This window comes from Natator depressus, chromosome 1 (genome assembly GCF_965152275.1).
Source record: "Natator depressus isolate rNatDep1 chromosome 1, rNatDep2.hap1, whole genome shotgun sequence".
NCBI lineage: Eukaryota > Metazoa > Chordata > Testudines > Cheloniidae > Natator > Natator depressus.
Window position 1 is genome coordinate 240,473,999 of NC_134234.1, and position 18,533 is coordinate 240,492,531.

Below are 18,533 nucleotides of genomic sequence, written 5' to 3' on the forward strand. Positions count from 1 at the left end.
CAGATCATCAAAATGGCACGTTGCCTCGGGGTCCTCTGGCACTCCTCACTGATACTAGAAGCCCAAATAGCCATTGCTGATAGAAATATCTTCTTCCATTTGCAGCTAGGCATGAGACTGTGCCTAATACTGACAGATTTACTGATATAGACCTGGCCTTGGTGATCCATGTTTTCAAGACCACCAGATATGAGCACTGTGATGCCCTATTACTTGGGAAGGAACAGGCAACCCCTGAAATATATTCAAATGCAGATAATCTACACCAGTAAGTGGGAGCACATCGCCTGGGCACTCCAGATACTACACTGGCTCCTTGTTGAAAACCAGATCCTGTTCAAGGTAATGGTGCTAATCTTCAAAGCTCTCAAAGAATTGATTATGAGGTACGTGGTGACCACCACTGCTCCAGGGCCAGGACTTTTCCATGAGACCTACCCAACTCTGGAACAATGCAGCTCTCCACAAGAGTAAGGCTTGTTAGAGTTGGCTTCCTCAACCACCATACCATGGCTACATAACTCACTGCAGGTCAAAGTGCAAGACCCATCTCTTTGCCTTAGCTTTCCTACAATAAATTATAGCAAACAAATGGCTAAGACCAGAGAGAGTGGTAGGGATGGATACACACTACATAGTTGGGCGGGGAGGATGGAATGCTGGAGAGAAACAATCGGAACTCTTTTCTTTTTGTGCTTTCATGTCACCCCACTAATGACTCCGGATGACTGTTTTGGGTGTGTGACTTACAAACCTTCCTTCAAGGTATTAAAGCTCAGTAACTTAGGTTTATGCTCTGTGCTCAGGCAAAGACTAGTCAAGAGAATAAGGCTGCTTGAGTGACCATGCTCCTCCTTGAACCTATCTCTCAAAGCTGTTAAGAGGATCCATTAGTTACTGTTTATACAAAGCTTTGAAATACTGTAAGTATTCAGTATTATTATGGTCTGAGGTGTGGGTAAGATTTCAAAGCCTTCGAAGGCTACAGAATCAAAACCCTTAGAAAGGGTCATATGCAGAACTATAAAAAATGTTGCTAGCAAGAGCCAGGAGCAGGGAACATGGACCCTATGTCTGCAAGAATCTATCTTCTCTCTCAAGACACGTCAGCACTTTCCCCTGCCTCCTCTTTCCTCCCTGAAAACAACTGCTGAGTTGAGCACGGTCCAAAATGCTTTTTCAGTTTCCTCCATCTCAGTCTTCCCTGAGGACATCCCTGGCATATGGTGAATGTGTTGATCAAAACACAGTGAAAAATGGCTCAGGCAGGATTGGCAACATATTATGAGATTTTTTTTCAGGCTTTGGAGACTCCTGATGTGCTGAGATGGAGTATTGGGTGTCTGAGCTCAGCAGAATTACTGCTAAGGAGTTTGTAAGCTGGGGTTCGGGGGTGACTCCGCAGCACACTTCTCCCAGAGCATATTGACAATGATATAGAACAAATCACCAGCTAGTTAGGCAAGGATTCGTCCTCTTGGTGGGTTAGTAGTATTTCCCATGCCAACAGATTTTTAGCTTTCTTAGATATTATCCTCCAACAGAGACAAAAACAGAAGCCAAATTCTGATCTCATTTACATCTATATAACCCTCTTCAAGTCAATAGAGTCTGATTCTCTTCTCACAGTAGTTTTACACCAGTGGCATCACTCCTGGTTTAGAGCAAGGTAACTGAGATCAGAACCTCTCCTTACTTGTGTTATATGTTTTAACAAAATCTATAGCACATACCTGTAAAATATATTTAACAATACAGCAAATATATTTGAAATTAATTACATTTCACATCCTTTCCAATAGATTGAACTGGACAGCATCACTTAAACATTATCAGAAGGGGTCTTTGTGATATAGCTAGAGAATATCATAACTTTATGTGGTGCCTCTCATCCCGTGGGATCCCTGTTTGCCCAAGTTAGAGCACTCAGGTTCCATAGTTTGGTATTGAAATTGGTCTTAAACAGGACACCATGTACTATGCGATTCTGAGGCTGTCGCATAATCCAGCCCATTGCCACGGAATGGTGCTCCAGAATCTAAGCTCTTATTATTTTTAAAGCAAGTTTCTAGTCCTTATGGTTGCAAAGATAATCTTCCAAATGTGAACCTATGCTAATTGCCTGACTGAGCACCCAGATGATAAATTAGATACCCTTCCTTATATGCTTCAGTGCTAACACCAGGATCTCCATAGAGTATGTCAGAATCACTTGTCAATCCAAAATACAGCCACCAGTGAGGTGGAACACAGCCGTTGCCACTCTGCATTGGAAACATTACACAGCAGCTTTTAGTAGAGGCTCCAGACCTAATTCTCTATTGCCCTGCACCTCGTGCAGGGATTTACACCATTTCAAAGTAGGTGTAAAATGCTCCTTGGTCAGAATGGTAATGATTCGCACCCATTTTTCACTAGTGTAAATGACATGAAAGGCAGTGGAGAATCAGGCCTCCAAGCAACAACATTTGTCTATGGATCCAGTTTCATAGCATAGGGCGACCATACGTCCTGTTTTGGCCAAGACAGACCCCTTTTTAAACCCTGTCCCGAATGTCCTGACTCTTTTGGCAAAACTGGGCTTTTGTCCCATTTGCTCTTGCCAACTGATCATCAGATGGCAAGAGCAAATGGGACAAATGCCCAGTTTTGCAAAAAAAGGGGGGTGCGCCCCCCTAGGGGCAGTGGTGCTGGAAAGGTTTGTATAGCGGGGGTGCTGAGAGTCATTGAACCAAACTCTAAACCCTGTATATGATGGAAACCACTTCAAGCCAGGGGGTGCGACAGCACCCTAGTTCCAGTACCTATGCCTGGGGGGCACAGAGGAATATTCGGGGGTGCGAGTGGTGACATAAGGCACCAGGTAGCGGGGCTTGGGCGGTCAGCCTCAGGCAACCTGGGACTTGGGCGGTCAGCCTCAGGCGAGCGACGACACCCAGGTGGCTCAGCGCGGTGTCCCGCTTTTACTTTGGGAAATACGGTCACCCTAAGCACAGCCATGTGTGAAGTGTGTCCAGGGTTTGGCTTTGCTCTGCTCTAAGGAGAGAGACTATTGCCAAAATTTAAATTCAGTTTGTGGATCCAGGCAAAGCTTCTGAATACTCCCACCCATAATATTCTAGACCATTCAGATTGGGGCCTACCTCTTGCTTTTAGGAGGGAAAGATGGATGGGCTTTGGCACACTCGGTGGAAACAAGTATAGGGCCAAATTCAGTGGAGACTGAAATGGTGGGGTAAGTTATATGGTGAGTGTAAGATGGTCAAAAAATGAGTCTAAGTGGCAAAGTGGTGAAACCTGTATCACATGCACACAATGGGTGTGTGAACCAAGTTTGAGCTGAAGTTAATGGGAGCTGCACCCACCCATGCATTTGGTCCAATGGGAGTTGCATTTGCTTATGCCAAGGCTGAATTTTATCCCAGGGTGTTGGGGATGATGCAGTGATGGGGATGTAAGTTAAGGTGGTGGTTTCTTAGACCCACTTTCTCCTGTTAACAGCTTTTCCTGCTCTACCTCATTGTGTCCTCTTGGCATGTAAGCCATCTATTTTGCACATCTGCTGAATGTTAAATCAATGCACATTACATTGCATTACCACTTACTCCCATTTTCTGACCACTTGGATGAGAATGTCACTGCTGAGTTTGGCCCAGAATTTTCTCTTCAGGTTTCCACTAATACTGGGCAGGGATTTTTTTGCTGAGCCTTGTCCACATTTCTTTAAAATCATTCAGCAGCCAGTGGTTAAATCAGAGAAACAGAACTCTCTGATTCTGATCTCACAGCCACTTAACCAAAATGTTACTTCCACTCACTCTGAAGTTGGCACTTTGGTGCTGTGTCTCCTCTCATGCCAGCTTTACATTTAGAGGGAATTGATGTGAGAATAGGTGGAGGGGGCTGATAGTAGGTTTAAGTGACAGCAACTTAGTCTTTGTCTACAATGGGATTTCAGCCATTTGTGTAGCTGAATCAATGCAAACCCCTAGCATAGTCAGGCAAAGCCACTGTTGCATTGGTGTCTTTAAACTGTGATGTATTGGAAACTAGTTAAAAATGACAAGCTATCACTTCAAGTGCGAGGGATTTCCTGGTCCTGCTTGCAGACTATGGGGCTCTAAGGGAAGCCATGTGGTCTGGGTCATCTGAGTCAGTCAGCAGTCAGGCAATCTGGAAAGAGTCAGCTTCAAGCAAGGTGGGGATGAGTTGTGTCTCTCTGTTTTAGGGACTAGCCTGTTTTCGGGTTCTTGTGTGTTATTGTTCTGAATTTTAAGTAATAAAGTAGTGTTACACTGCGACCTTCCAGCAAGGGTATTTATGTTTTAATCTCACTTCTCTCTGTGTATGTTGTGAACATAACAAAAACTAGGGTAAAACCACCAGTGCAAATAACACCGCACTGGTGTAAATCACCTATCTGTTTATCTTAGGGCTTTATACTACTGTCCATCACCATAATATGTTTACACTAGGCTGTGTACCAGTGCTGCTACATCTCTCACTGAAAACCCAGTACAGACTAGGCTTTATACTCCTTCTAGACTCCCTTAGACTCGCCTCTAAATTTAGTCCAGTATCAGTCCGCTGTAGAGTCCACTCACTTGTGCCAGCCTAAGTTCTGTGCATTTCTTCTCTCCCATATACAGGACACATGCTTTCCTTTTTTCAAAAAGAATGGAATTGCCCATGAAAAATGATATGTAAAAAGTTCACAGCTGAGGCTAGATTTATAAACCCAATGAACAGTTCAAAAGATTTGCAAAACCACCAGCCTCGGAGAGGTGGCTCTCCCCTAGTAAGTAAAGGGATGGTGGGAGTAGGTCACATGTGTATCTGAATGTTAGCATGTGGGAATATGTCACACGTGGGTGGCAATATGTCACATGTGTCATTACTCAGGAATTTTCATTGAGGTTCTTATGTCTGTTCAGTGGTATTTCTGGATCCCAGCTGGATAGTTTCTCTCTCCTCTTTCTTTCTTCCATCAGTGACTCCTACTTCACCCTCCTCTGGAACATGGGGCTCAGCCTATGGAACTGCAGCCTCTCTTTCAGCCGCCCACTGTGTTTATGCCCTGGATGCCATAGTCTCTGCATTTCCGCCCTGTCTTTGTGGGTTAGATGAAGGAGGAGATCCTGCAGCTTGTCACTGCAGAGTAGATTATGCGTGGCTACATCTCGCACGCCACCTGCACATACCAATGAGGTGTGAAAAACGCCAAGTGAACATTGAGGAGGAGGGAGTCTCATTCTCTTCAGAGTTTAATTACTTTTACTTTAACCCCAGACCCCTCTTGCCTCTGCAATGTTTGGTAAACATGACCTTTTAGAGGAGGAAAAAACAGATGGCAGCCTGCATTAGTGTAACTGGCCACTCAGCGCCCCAGGAAAGGGAAACTTGGCTTCTCAGAAGCAGTCTTTCTGCCACTTCAACTCAGATCTCTTGGCTCCTTGTCCCTAAGGCAGGTTTGAACATCACCGAATTTGCTGACAAAAGCCTGCCTATGCAATCAAGCAGAAGATAGAATTTCACTGTTAAGATCAGATGAGTTCAGGGCTGGGAGCCAGCAGGACCTGTGTGGAGAAGGAACACCTGAGTTCCCCCAAATTTCATCTACCCACAAACTGTATCAGAAGGACTCGCATGACTCGTGGATTTTGTGGAGCTGGTCACTGCCAGGTGCATGGTACAGCACAGTAGGAGTAATCTTTTGGACTGTACCCTTTTCAGCCTGCTGGGCTAAGCTTTGATATTGACTATGGCCTCCCAGAGTATGGTATCCCTCTTAGAAAACACCCACAAGTTAGCACTGAAAGCAATGAATGAACCTGCCTCACAGAACGCCTCAAGTTTCAGAGATAGTAAGACACGTTGGCTTTGTTTCTGGCCTCACATATTTCCTCCTCTGTAGTCAATGCAGCACTGTCCATGCAGTTCTGACAGCAACCCCCACTGACTAACTGTCCTTTGTGTTAACCTCAGGAGAAAGAAGCTCAAATACCCTCAACAGCAGGAGCAATGTGGTCTCCCCAACAAATGTATCCCAGTCACCAGCAACCTGCCTGAGAGATGAAGTTCAGATCCAGAGTAGGATTTACCCAAAGTTCCAGAGAGGTCAGATCCAGCATTTTGGTTTCGCCCATTGTACAAAGAGACCAGGATAGAAGCTTTCAGATTAGAACTTCCCCACCTCAACTTCTCCATCACTGTCACCATCACCAGCCTGGGCAACGGGAGCAATGCCCTATTCCCCTTCCTCACAATTATATGTGTCATGGCCACCTCCAACCCAGCCTCACCATCTTTGCCTTCTACACACTTTTATTCTTTCTAGGTCACTGCCCTTCACTGAGTCTTTATCCCCTCTTCTAGCTCTCTTCACTAGAATGGTGGACAAGGTGACTCAGTAGCCTACGCCTGTAGTTTGTCATATCTAGACATGTAGGGCCTTCAGATTCAATGTAACCTCAGTCTTTCATCTTTCTGAGGCAGATAAATCAATCCCATTCTGTAGTTTGTTGTACAGGGACCTTGCAGGTGGGATCATAAAAAGACAGGATTTTATATTGACAGCAAAGCTCTAGAGGCACTTCTATACTAAGGATCAGTGTAAATTGGCATCGCTCACTGGAGATTTGCTGATTCTCACCAGGGGAGGATCTGGCCCTGTAAGTACCACTCTGTTTTTGAAACCAGCTCATAACATGCTCATCCAATCCTGTTGAGCGGTGTCCATACCAGCATTTTTCTCAATAGAGAAATGTGCCAACCATTTTTAGGCATACTATGATATTAGTGCCTTCTGGGAAATTCCGGGCATCTGCCCCATATGGCTACAATGCCCAAAGGACCTGTACACAAAGCAGCACCAGCAACGCATGGGGCAATGCTCTCCAGGGTGTCCAACCCTACAGAGAGATGTGAGGGAAGAGGACCAGTCACACAGGCAGGCACACTTGTGGGGGTGCCATCTACCCAGCAAAATGAACTCATAACTCAGCATGTTCACAGGAAGATCACAGTGTGCCATCCTAGGCCACTGGCAAGGGTGACACATGGCTGCTGCCACAGTGACTAACACAGCTGTCCATGTGGCATGTGGATACAATCCTTACTTATAGACAACCACGTCGCTAGCTGGAGTCAAGATCAGTGAAAAGTTACCAGCAAGCATTTTCCAAGGTGGTGCCCAGTGTAAGTACCAAAGTAAATGTGGCCATATGCGCAGAAGTGCAGACCAACTCTAGCACCCCCAGGCTTCAGTGAGACTTGTAGGCACTCTCCATTTCTGAAAATCGGGGCCATTTTTTATTTAGGTGCCGAAATGTGGATGTAGTAGCCTAATTTTATACCTCCAGGTTTGAAAAATTTGGTCATAGGGTAGAAGGGGCCTAAGAATCTACCCCCGTATCTGAGCTAAACGTCCCCTCGCTCTTGTGCAGCAAACATGCTACTGGCTCTTGTGCACCACACCAGAGGGAGCTGCATTTCAGTATTATTACATGCATCTATAGGTTGGTTTGTAAAGTGCTTTGGGATGAAACGTGCTATATAAATGTAAAATATTATCTCATTGGCCTCCATTTAAACACCATCTCCTCCACCCCCTCTCATTATCCCCACTAGAAACCTCATCAGTTTCATTTTTACCTACGGTCTTGGTATCTCCAGTCATCCCCAGCTTGATCAAAGTTACTCCAGTCCTTCTCCTCTTCATCACCTCTGTGCCACTGGCATTTAAAATTTCCACAACATTCTCTCCAAGCAGCATAATGCAAAGTAAACGTGTACGGTGCCCAGGAAAGAGCGGAGGAGTGGCAAGAATGTGTAAAGCTTATATGCTCTTAGATTCCAGTGAGTGTGCTGACTGGAGCTGAGAAGGCGCCCCAGCAGCATGTGCTCCTCTCACTATCTTGTCATGGTCATTGCCTGTGAGATCTCTATCCTCCTCCTTTCCACGCTGCCCACAAGACCCTGCTCACTGCCACCTTTATCCCATCATCACCAGCTCCTTCCACTCCAGCAGCAGGTTTCATAGTGAGGATCATTTTGCCACTATGGCTGGGACTTTTCAAAGGGAGTTGGGTGCCCAAATCCCACTGAATTTGAACTCCCGTTTGTGCCTTTGCAAACCTCCCCTGGTCAGACTGTTCATTGCCAGAGAGAAGGGAGTGGCTCCTTGCTCACCTGCTGCTCACAGACTGACATGGTGGCAGACAGACAGTTCTGACGGGCAAAGCCTCCCACTCTTCGCTGGCTGTTTAAAGAGATTGACGAGACAGCTCTTAGTTGCCCTGTGATGTGCTCCCCTTTTAGTCTGTCAGGCCTGAGCTTTTTATCTCTTCCTACAGGATCTGAGAGCCTGTGAGGGCCACTTGCTCAGTAGAAAAAGGAATGGGGGAAGGGGCTTTGGCGCACAGCTGCGCTCTTTCAAGACAGCTTATTTCAGTTTGAACACAGGGCATGCTTCACAGGGGGATGAGTAGAAATATGGACCCACAGATACACCCTCTTCTGCTGGTGAGGAAAGCATGCACTGCTACACGGGGAAGGATAAAGGGCCATTCGGGTGCTTGTGCTGATATTTTACTGCATGCAAATCTGCTAATAAAAGCTCAGACATTCACTGCTGTTATTCCAGATTTACACCAGTATAAATAGGAATATCCTGGCCCAAAGGTCCTACTCCGTTCTCTCTCAAATATGCTTTCTCTCTCGCTCTCGTTCTCTTTCTGATTCCTTTTCTCTTTCATGCCATTCTTTCTTTCTGTTCCTCTCTGCCTCCTTGCCCTCTCTATCAGTACCACTTTTTGCGCTCAAGAGAATCAGCTGCATACAACGAAGTAGAGCACCAAGATCACCCCCAAACCAGGACTGAGCTTCCCAGCATCCTCTTCCAGTGTTATAACCATGAACCTGTAGCCTGTGGAGGATACATCAAACTGGGGATCAGCTGTGACTGATCCTCTCCCAATGTCATTGCCACCATCATGAACATAACAAACAGCCAACTCTGTTCCATGTGGGAAGAGATTATCAGGGTGCTCCCCACCCCATGTCTGGGTTTCCCTATGGCAGGACCTGAATATGCAACGGAGTAAACATAGAAATAGAAGAGCAGGAAAGATTAACTCGAGTGAAATGCCGAGCTGTGGAGTTGTTTGTGACTCTACCAGCCTCAGTTCTCAGAGCGAGCTGACCACAAAACGCAGGCTCTGTCTGATGTGTATTTTTCAGAATCTACAGTGTGAGGCTTAGGTTTGGTTTCCTTTGGACCCTGTCTCCTGTCTTCTTCCCACTGGAAGGAGTGGATGGAGGGCAAACCTTCGGGAGGATGCTCAAATGCTCAGCGGTTCTGCAGTTCCTTCCCCTCACCTGAACGTTGGGAGCGGATTCCTGAGGCAAGCTGGAGGGAAATGGCTGCTGCGCCTGCTGCTGGGAGGCAGGAACAGGAAGCTGCCCACTTACGGCCTTTAGTCAACGGTTCAGTCCCACCAAATCCCCATTAACAAACAGAGCTACTGTGGTTTTGTGCTTAGAACACCCCTGCTGTTTCTGCTGCTGCCTTCAAAGTGAGCAGCTCCTATTTTCAGAATAATTTCCTAATGAATAACAATCATCCCCTATAAGAAACCCCAAAGAGCGGCTGGTGCCTGGTGGAAAATGACACGTAAAAATTCTTCTTTATATAAATAATTCCTCCTATGTTTGATAATCCCATATGTTTCCATGCATGCCTTGAATCTCCACTTCTTCCCTCTCCCCTCCTTTATCTTTGGGCCTGAATCTGTGAGCTACAGAATGCCCGTCACTCCCATTGACCTCAATGGGCGTTACAGATGCTCAGCAGCTACCTGGTTTAAGCCCTTTGTTATTAAGAACATCAGTATTAAAGCAGGGTCTCTGTTCCTTAGGAGTTTACCTGCTCCTGCTGCCTTTCACCCTCTCTGGTATAATCATTATCATTCTGTGTTTGTAGAGATGGGCCAAAATCCTAGGTTAGAGCAAGCCTAAAGTTTTGGAATGGTCCAGATCTGGATTCTGATATGCTCAGAATATTATGGCCAGCCTCTGTCTCTATCACTGCTAAGCAATTTCAGAAACCAGTATCTGAACATACCTAAATTCTGGGTGACTTCAAAGCTGGAACCAAACATCACACCTTGCCTATATCTCTGCAATGGGCTGAAACCAAATCCCAGGCATCACTGAGTCGGGGGGATGTTTTGCTCGATAGCTGAACTCTGCAGCCCCATCCCTCTCTGTTTGTGGCATCCCCATAGCAGCAATTGCTATGCCTCAAACAGAAGATTATTAGGTCTACAGGGAGGAAAAAATAAGAAATAGATGAGCTGCTCAGAAACAAAAATCCTCTCTTCATGCTGGTGACCTCAATAAGGGAAAGAAATGAGAAGAAAAGAGTGCAAACAAGATGTGCTAGTGAAGCAGAATTGTTGCTGAAACTTCTCTCATTTCTTTTTTAAAATAATGTTGTGTATACATTTAGTTGGGGAGAAATGAGCCAGATTAAAAGCCTCAGATGCTGAAGTTCCCAGTCCTCAGGACTGGTATAACATGGACAGTGGAAGTGCAAGCTGTCTCCACGCTGCTTCCACCCTGACCTGGAGGAGCCAAACTCTACAAATTAGGTGGATACTCAGTCTCCATAATCTATGCAATCTCGGAGCTCCCTGTTTAACGCGGTTAGCAAGGGGGCCAATTAGTGACAGCTGTGATGCTGATTTGTGGACGGGCAATAGAGCCCCTAGATTACAGACTGGAACCACCATCGCGTGGGCTAGAGAACAGCCACCAGAGGATAACAGCCATCGTTCACAGCAAACCCAAGCTGGGTGGAATCAGTGACCTCAAGGTGCCAGGGTCCATACCCTATTATCAATCCCATCAGCCAAAAAGCTGGCAGAATTCTTTCTACATACGATACTGTTACAGTGTTTTCTGTAAGGCATTAGCCAGCCTTTCACAACTATAAACATAATGGACCAAAATCAACCCTCATGTAACTCAGTGGAGTTACATCTAGGATGGATTTGGGCCCATTAAAAACATATTCAGAATCTTCATCATTCCCTTCCTGGCTCCAAGTCTTGTAGAAATGTGTCTCCGTGAGGCATAGAGTGGAGGATGCCTGGACCAGGGAATGATTCAATTCCCATTTACTTCAGTGGCTCCAGCCTTAGAGAGCATCACACATCCAGTCCAAACTAGAGGTGCTGCTAGAGTCTTGTGGAATTCTGGGAGGCAATTTCGAGTGACTGGGGCAAAACCTAAGTTGGCTCGGGGCAAAGTGGTGCGTGGATTTTACGAAGCAAAGTACGATGGAATAATGAGAGGGCCTCTGGGATACAATAGTGTGATCACAGGTAGGGGGCATGCCACTGAGACAACAGTGAGCATGTGAGTATTTACAGTTCTCTTGTGTTAATGCCTTTCAAAGTTTACAGAGGTCTTTTTCTTCCTGTGAAGAGAAGTAATACAAGCACGACAGAAATAGGTCGGGTGAAGACACAGAAAGAGGTGACGGCAAATAACCTTTCAGGATAAAGGGGTATCAGAATTAAGGAACCACCCTCTTCCCACTGCTGCCCAAGACACCTGCTCATTGCCACATCTGCTCAGGCTGCCTGGAGGAGTGCATTGCTGCATGAGAGGCCATGTTTCTGCTGGCCAGAGGCCTGAGACATTGAGGTATTTGAAAGGACCTTGTCCAGAATCTATCCATCCACTTTTTACCCCTCTGCACATGGCCACAGGGTGCCATGCACATGGGATCGCTTCCATCTTCCATTAATGTATGTTAAACACTTAGCAGTTCAGAGACATGGCAAGAGGGAATTTCACAATGGCTGCAGGAGAGGCTGACCTGGAGATGGGACCAAAGGCTCATTTCCTCACTGGTAATTGGTGCTGAGATTCCAAGCAGCAGCCAGGCTGTGGCAGTGACTAATCCAGCAGGCACTTTAGGAATGAGTATGCAGCTGTTTGAAGTCTCAACTGTATTGAGTTAGGATTTAATTGCTCTGTAATTGTGAAGTTGCTCTGCTCACATTTCAACCCTGCTCTAAGCAGCACGTTATAGAGGGAAAATTAAATCTCAGAAGGAAACTAGTACATGCAGATCCCATAGGCACAGCTCCCCTACCCTTCCCACAGACAGTTCAGTTCCCAGCCCCTTCCTGTCCCACCAGAGACAGTGCTCATCCTACTGCCTCTCTCCCTTCCAAAACCAACTCAGATCCCATCCCCTCTCCCCCCATCCCCACAGACAGCTGAAAGTTGCCTCCCTTGCCCATAAACCCAGCTGGGATCCAATCCCCTCTCGCCCACATAAAGATACGTGGGATCCCATCCATTCTGCTTAGGAACTGGACAGGGTTGTGCCTATCTCCAGCACAAGCCCAAAGTTCATTGCTACAGCAATTCCACCTGAGCTTCTTAACATATTTTGTAGAACTCTTCCCATCACTGGTACAGTTGATTTTTCTCCTTATTTGGTCTGCAGTTCTGTGGGGGGAGCCTGAGGCAGCCTCCAAAAAGCCCGGGAAAGGCAAGTGAATGAACACGCTGTTCCCTCCAATTGTGATTCCAGCATTTCCTCTCATTACTCTAATAGAAACAAATCTTTCTCATCTTAGTCCCATTACCTCTCACAAAAGCAAATGGTGTGTAATCCCATTAGAGATGGGTTGCTGCTGGACACATTTTAAGGTCATTGTTCTGGGACACCAGACTCCACTGTGTGAGACTGGGATAAGCGGGGATGCAATTACTGGGCTATTCAAATCCCGAGAATGAAACTCTGCTGTTAACAGCAGAAGCCAGCACGAAAAGAGCAGTCGCCTCATGAAATTATGGGGTTTGGTCAAATCAGAGTCTAAGCAGCACTCAGAAAAGAGCAGGCAGGTTGTCAGTGCCTTCTCCGTGAAGTCTCCTGTGCTCTGGGGCCTGACCTAGGCTAGCCCTGGACCTGCATATCTCCCCCATGAAGTTTCCTTTATCATCATCATCATCATCATTTGCCTTGCAATAGTGCCTAGCAGCCCCAGGCATGGACTAGGTCCCCTTTGTGCTAGATGCTGCACAGACACAGAACAAAAGATGGTCCCTGCCCTATAATCTCAGCTACACTCTAATCCTTTCCGCTGTAACCTGTACCTGGGTATCCTTAGCACAGCCCCACAGTGTGAGACTGGCTGCTGGTGCCACTCTCCTGACTCTGATTCTACACACTGGACCTGGGTATCCCAGACACAACCTCAGAGTACAGATCTGTCTGCCAACGCCACCTCTGTGAGAGCTTCTTTAGTCTTCAAAGCTGATCCTGTTGATCCCTAGCACAGCCCCCCGTCAGAAAGCAAGGTGAGCTGTTGCATCTAGAAATGCTGGGAGCCATAGCCCTCCAGAGACTCCATTTTGCTTGTGGCTGACAGTGCTCTGAATCAGATGAGGAAGAGCAGGAGCAACTGAAAGTGCCTCATTCAGTTGGTCTCTGTTGAGGAGTTAGACACTGACCTTCTCTCAATCAGTTCCCACCCACCGGCATTTCAAAGCCTTTCCTGATGGATGGGCAACAAAGAGAGAGTCAGCTTTGCAGAGAAGAGGAGAGGGGAAACCACACCATGACAACAGATAACAAACATCACCACAAAACACACAGAGACAGCTGCTTCTACTGCCAGGTGTTGCCCTCCTGCTGTTTTGTCCCAGTGCTTATTGCCCAGTGTTACTCTCTTGCCACCCTCCACTTCTTCTGGGGTCCCAAAGTTACCCTCTGGCTGCCCCATCCCTGCACTGAATGCTTGCTGGTACCCTCCTGCCACCCTGTCTCTGCTCTGATGGCTTGGTGCCATGCCTCCCTTTGTTCTAGGTGCCGGGTCTTACCTTCATCTCCTTTGCTCACTGACTAGGGTTACCCTCCCACTGCCCCATCCCCAGCCACCCATCTGGTATTTCCTTCCTACTGTCCCAGGAGAGCAGGACAGTTTCTGCAGCCCCCACGTGCTGGTGATACCTTTGGCTTGTAACCCTTCCCACTGCAATAAGAACCTTGCCACTTCTGTAGGTCCTGCCATGTGGTAGTTAGGACTGAACCCAGGTTCCCTACAGGAGAGAAGTCAGTGGCCCAACCACCACTGAAGTCTCCAAAGTCCCTTGAAGAGACAAGAGTCACTGCCCTGTTTATGCTCGTTATTAGTCCCTGTTCTCTTTAATCGGCTTAGACTGATGAGCCGAGGCAGCAGCAGGGATCAGCCGGGCTGTTTAATTAAAGGATTTCAGCTCAGGCCTGCAGTTTGGGAGCTTGTGTAAATGAGCTGCAAGTACCTTATTTAATCTGCTGCGCAGAGAGGAGTCAAGGCATTAATGAAGCAAGCTCTAATTAAAACTAGACGGCTGATGGTTATTAGCAGCATCAATTCTGACAGGATTGATCTCATTTAGGGAAATGTCTGATCTTGGACAAAAAGGGGGGAAAAAAACCAACCTGGGTTATCTAATAGACAACAGCACCACACTGTTGGGACCACACTGTCACATGATACAGACACTGAGACACAGCCTACATTTAAGGATTGCTAATTGAAAAGCGGAGAAGTCTGTATCTGTTTCTGGCCTCTGTAAAGCTGGAGAGGTTCAAACCATCTTTATTCTCCATGCACAAGCTTCTCTCACGGAGGGACAGGTATGGGGGCTATGCGTTATTAGGCAGGGAAGAGGGGTCCCTATAAGATCCCCCCACCTATTTTCCTTTCCATTTACTTCCTTTCCATCATCCTCAAGGTTCTGAGTCATGGAAACCCACCTTCCTTCTAGCCATGGAGCTCTGGAGCCCATGAATACTGCCCTGGGGATCAGCTATGGGAGGAGAGCCCTTGATGACAGTGACATGAGGTGCTTTCTTATCCTCATGGACTGGATGGACATATTGCATCAACGTTGCTGGCAGCCTGAAGGCAGGTGCTGGGGAGGGGTAAGACACTGAGCTCAGGACCCAAACTTGGATTGCCCATAGGGGAGAGTCATTTCTCACACCCGGCTGGCCTTTGTGTCACTGGCTTAGCAATGCCACAGTATGCCTGGGAACTTTCCAGAACTTCATCATCTTTCCAGGGAATATACTTCCTCAGCATGATGGCCAAGCCATGAGGAAGCTGCAGTGGGTTGTAGCACCCAGAGCTGAGAGGGAGACTGGCTCTATGAGAAGGAAGGAGGGAGACTGAGTACCAGGTAGACCATGATAAGCTAAGACAGGCAGGGTCAATGGCATGATACAGGCAGAAAGCTGTATAAAAGGGCTTAATCAGGAGCCCAGACTGCGAAGTTCGTTGGGGAAGTTTGGACGCTGACCTAGATCCAAGCTCCATGGGTTGAGTTCAAGTGCAGACTTCAACATGACAAATGCTGAGACACTTTCAAACAAATGATTACGGAATAATTTCTTCTGCCTACATTCACCTGGCAGATCTGGAGGCAGGAATTCTGTGTTTTCCCAGCACTACTACAAACAGCAAGAGAGTCCAAGGCATTCTGGGTGTCAGTGGCTTGTGATGTCTTTGCCTGCATTGTAGGGAGTTGATGGGTTAATGAGAAGGGCTGTGGGGTTAGGCACACAGCAAGTAACCATAGAGTTTAAGACCTCCTGGGAGTGACTAAGCCATGTAGGCCAGGGAGACAGGGTCTACACTGCAATAAAAGACCCACGGCTGGCCTGAGTCAGCTGAGTCAGGTTCACGGGGCCTGGGCTGTGGGGCTATAATGTTGCAGTGTAGATATTCGGGCTCAGACTGGAGCCCAGGTTCTGAGACCCTGTGAGGTGGGAAGGTCCCACAGCCTGGGCTCCAGCCCAAGCCCAAACATCTACATGGCAAATTAATAACCCCACAGCCAGAGCCTGAGTCAGCTGACTTGGGCCAGCTGTGGGTCTTTTCTTGCAGCGTAGACATAACCACAAATGACTAAAAACTAAGCCAAAAAAAGCCACAAACACATTAGAAATGAGGTAGAGTGGGGAGGGGGTGGGGGAGGGGGTGGGGGAGGGGCCCAAAGGCCAGGGTCATGAACACTGAAAATCCAGACTAAAAGGGGTCTTAATCAGGCCAAACAAGGCACATGACCCATAGTTTTATCTTTCCAAAGCTGCAGGTGAGAGGCCAAACTGTCTCCAGCACAGCAATCTCCACAGACTTAACTTCCTCATAGGGCTTGCATCCCTCTATCACACTCATTGAAGTTTGGCTCTAGACTCCACTCAAGGCTTAGACCACCCTCCCCAAGCTCACACCCTCAGCACTGAAGGCCAGTTCAGCACAGAGGATTATCCCTGCCTTCCTTCCACATTTAGTCTTGGCTACTAAAGAGCAGGAGCGAGCCCACTCTCCCTGCCCCTCCCTGAGTACAGCAGGACCCCACACATCCCCCGAATGCACGTGCCCATTTGCTCTCTTCACAGTGGTCAGTTCTCAAACTTTTCACTGCATGGTGATCAGGACTCAGAGGCTGTTCCAGTGAGCAGGACAAATCAAGAAAAACAGCATTTTGCAGACCACCGCCCTGGGGCGCCTCTACAACTCACCTGCCCCACACCGCCTGGAGCCATTCCCAGGAACGCTGGCTTCCGATGTTAATGTCAAAGGTCAGATGAAAGACTCTATCAATGGGACATAAATCTCTAAAAACAAACCCCCTAGCTGCCAAAAGCAGGCGTATGAGAGGGTGAGAGAAGAAGGAGCATGTGTCCATGCAAGACAGAGAAGGATGGGACGGAGTGGGTGAGAGGGAGCTGGGAGAGGGTTAGGATGAGAGAGAACATGGAGAGTGGAGGCCGTGTCTATATCGGCATCTTGTCTATCCCAAGTATTTCTGAGACTCCTGTCAGCATGGTATCTAAGTGCTGGGAGAGCAAGGCTTAAAGTGGACTGGTACACCCAGACTTTCAGACTCAGCTAAAAAGGTCAGCCATCTCTCAGGTGGATCCTGACGAAGGAGAGAGTGAAACAGTCATGTCAAAAGCTGCACTTTCCAGTGGCAAACTGGAAATGCTGCATTGACCAGCCCTAGGTTTGGGCAGTTCCTAGCACACTGCCTACTGTTTTCAGGACATGACGTTCCTAGCAATGGAAATGTAGCAAGTAGCCCAGGCATGGGGGGCAGGTTCTGTTTGTGCATTGCTGACTGGAAATGGCTCTCCCGGGTTGTTTTTGATTTGCCTTCTCATTTTTGGACTTTTGGGTTCGGTTCTGATGCCCGCTGCCAGTCAGAGAGGGTTGCATCACTCTCAGTTGTGTGGTCAATGTGGGCCCATGCCATGCTAACTTGTACACAGGTTGGTACCATTACAATTACCCTTCTCTGGAAAATTCAGCCCATTTCACCTGGCAACCTACACTGCAATAGCTTAAATAGTATTTAAACAAGCTGTACCACTATAATATGAAATTCCATTGCGCTTCTGTAAGACCAGCCCTAAACCCTGGTGGAAGGTGTGTGTACGTGTGTGTGAGAGAGAGAGAGACCGAGGGGGTGTGTGTGTGTGGAGGCTGAGGGGTGTGTGTGTGTGTGTGTGTGTGATTAAAACATACTGGGTGGCATACCTGGGAGAGAAGAGCGAGGGGTGTGTGAGGAAGAGCAGTGGTGGGGACACGTTTATAGGAGGGATGGGAGTGAATGCCAGCAGGGTATGGGGTGTGTATTTGGGGCAGGGAGGAGAGTGATGGGGTAGTGAGAGAAGGAGAGGGATGGAAAGGAGAAGCCCATGGTGACAGCAGTCTCCCACCTTGGTGAGGAGTCCAGAGATGAAGGCTTCTGCTCTGCATCAGCTGCTGGGCAGCAGAATTGGTGTAAAACAGTTTCATTCCTGTAAGAGAAGACAAACAGTGGCAGGTAAGAGTTCATCTCAGTCTTTGGCAAGCTCATAGGACACTGTCCTGTCCAAGTCTATTCCTGGGCATTGCAGCTGTTCAGTGATGGTGGCTCTTTACAGCTGAGGAGAAATCAGATTATAACATGAATCCTTTGGACCAGGAGGTGGGGAACGAAGCATGGTAGGAGGGAGTAGTCATCTCCCCTCACTCCCTCACATGCCTTGCCACTAGCATCATGCTGCGTAGAGTGAGGCAAAATGTTTCAAATCAAACGTTTTCTTTGTTAAAAAAAAAAGGCCTTTTATATATAAAAAAAGTGTAATGAAATACAGTTGACTTTTTTTTTTTCATTTCAGTTTTGCTGAAAGTGGAGCAAATGCTTTCTTTGCTTGGGTGCTGTTTCAACACTCATTTAATAAGTAAAAAGTCAAGAATTTTTGGAGGGAATTTTTTTTCTGAATCCTGCAAAATGGAAACAACACTGAAATCCTCCCTCCCCCACACATGTTGTTTTCTATTTCAACCAGCTTAGTGCAGGACTGTCATCTCACTGGCACTTGGAGAGAGCGCCCCTCTAACTTGCTTCTGCCTCCCACTCTCCTTCCAAAACATCCTCACAGCCTGCTTTGGGGAAGCAGCTTCCCTGCATCA

At 47.2% G+C, this 18,533-nt stretch overlaps 1 protein-coding gene across 1 annotated transcript in view; it reads right to left on the reverse strand.

Moving 5' to 3' along the window:
* Positions 1–18,533, reverse strand: part of IQSEC3 (IQ motif and Sec7 domain ArfGEF 3) — a 135,362-nt gene that overhangs the window by 52,621 nt on the left and 64,208 nt on the right. The window contains exon 2 of the mRNA XM_074939171.1: positions 17,795–17,875. Coding sequence (XP_074795272.1) covers positions 17,795–17,875 — 81 coding nt within the window. The remainder of the gene's footprint in view (positions 1–17,794; positions 17,876–18,533) is intronic.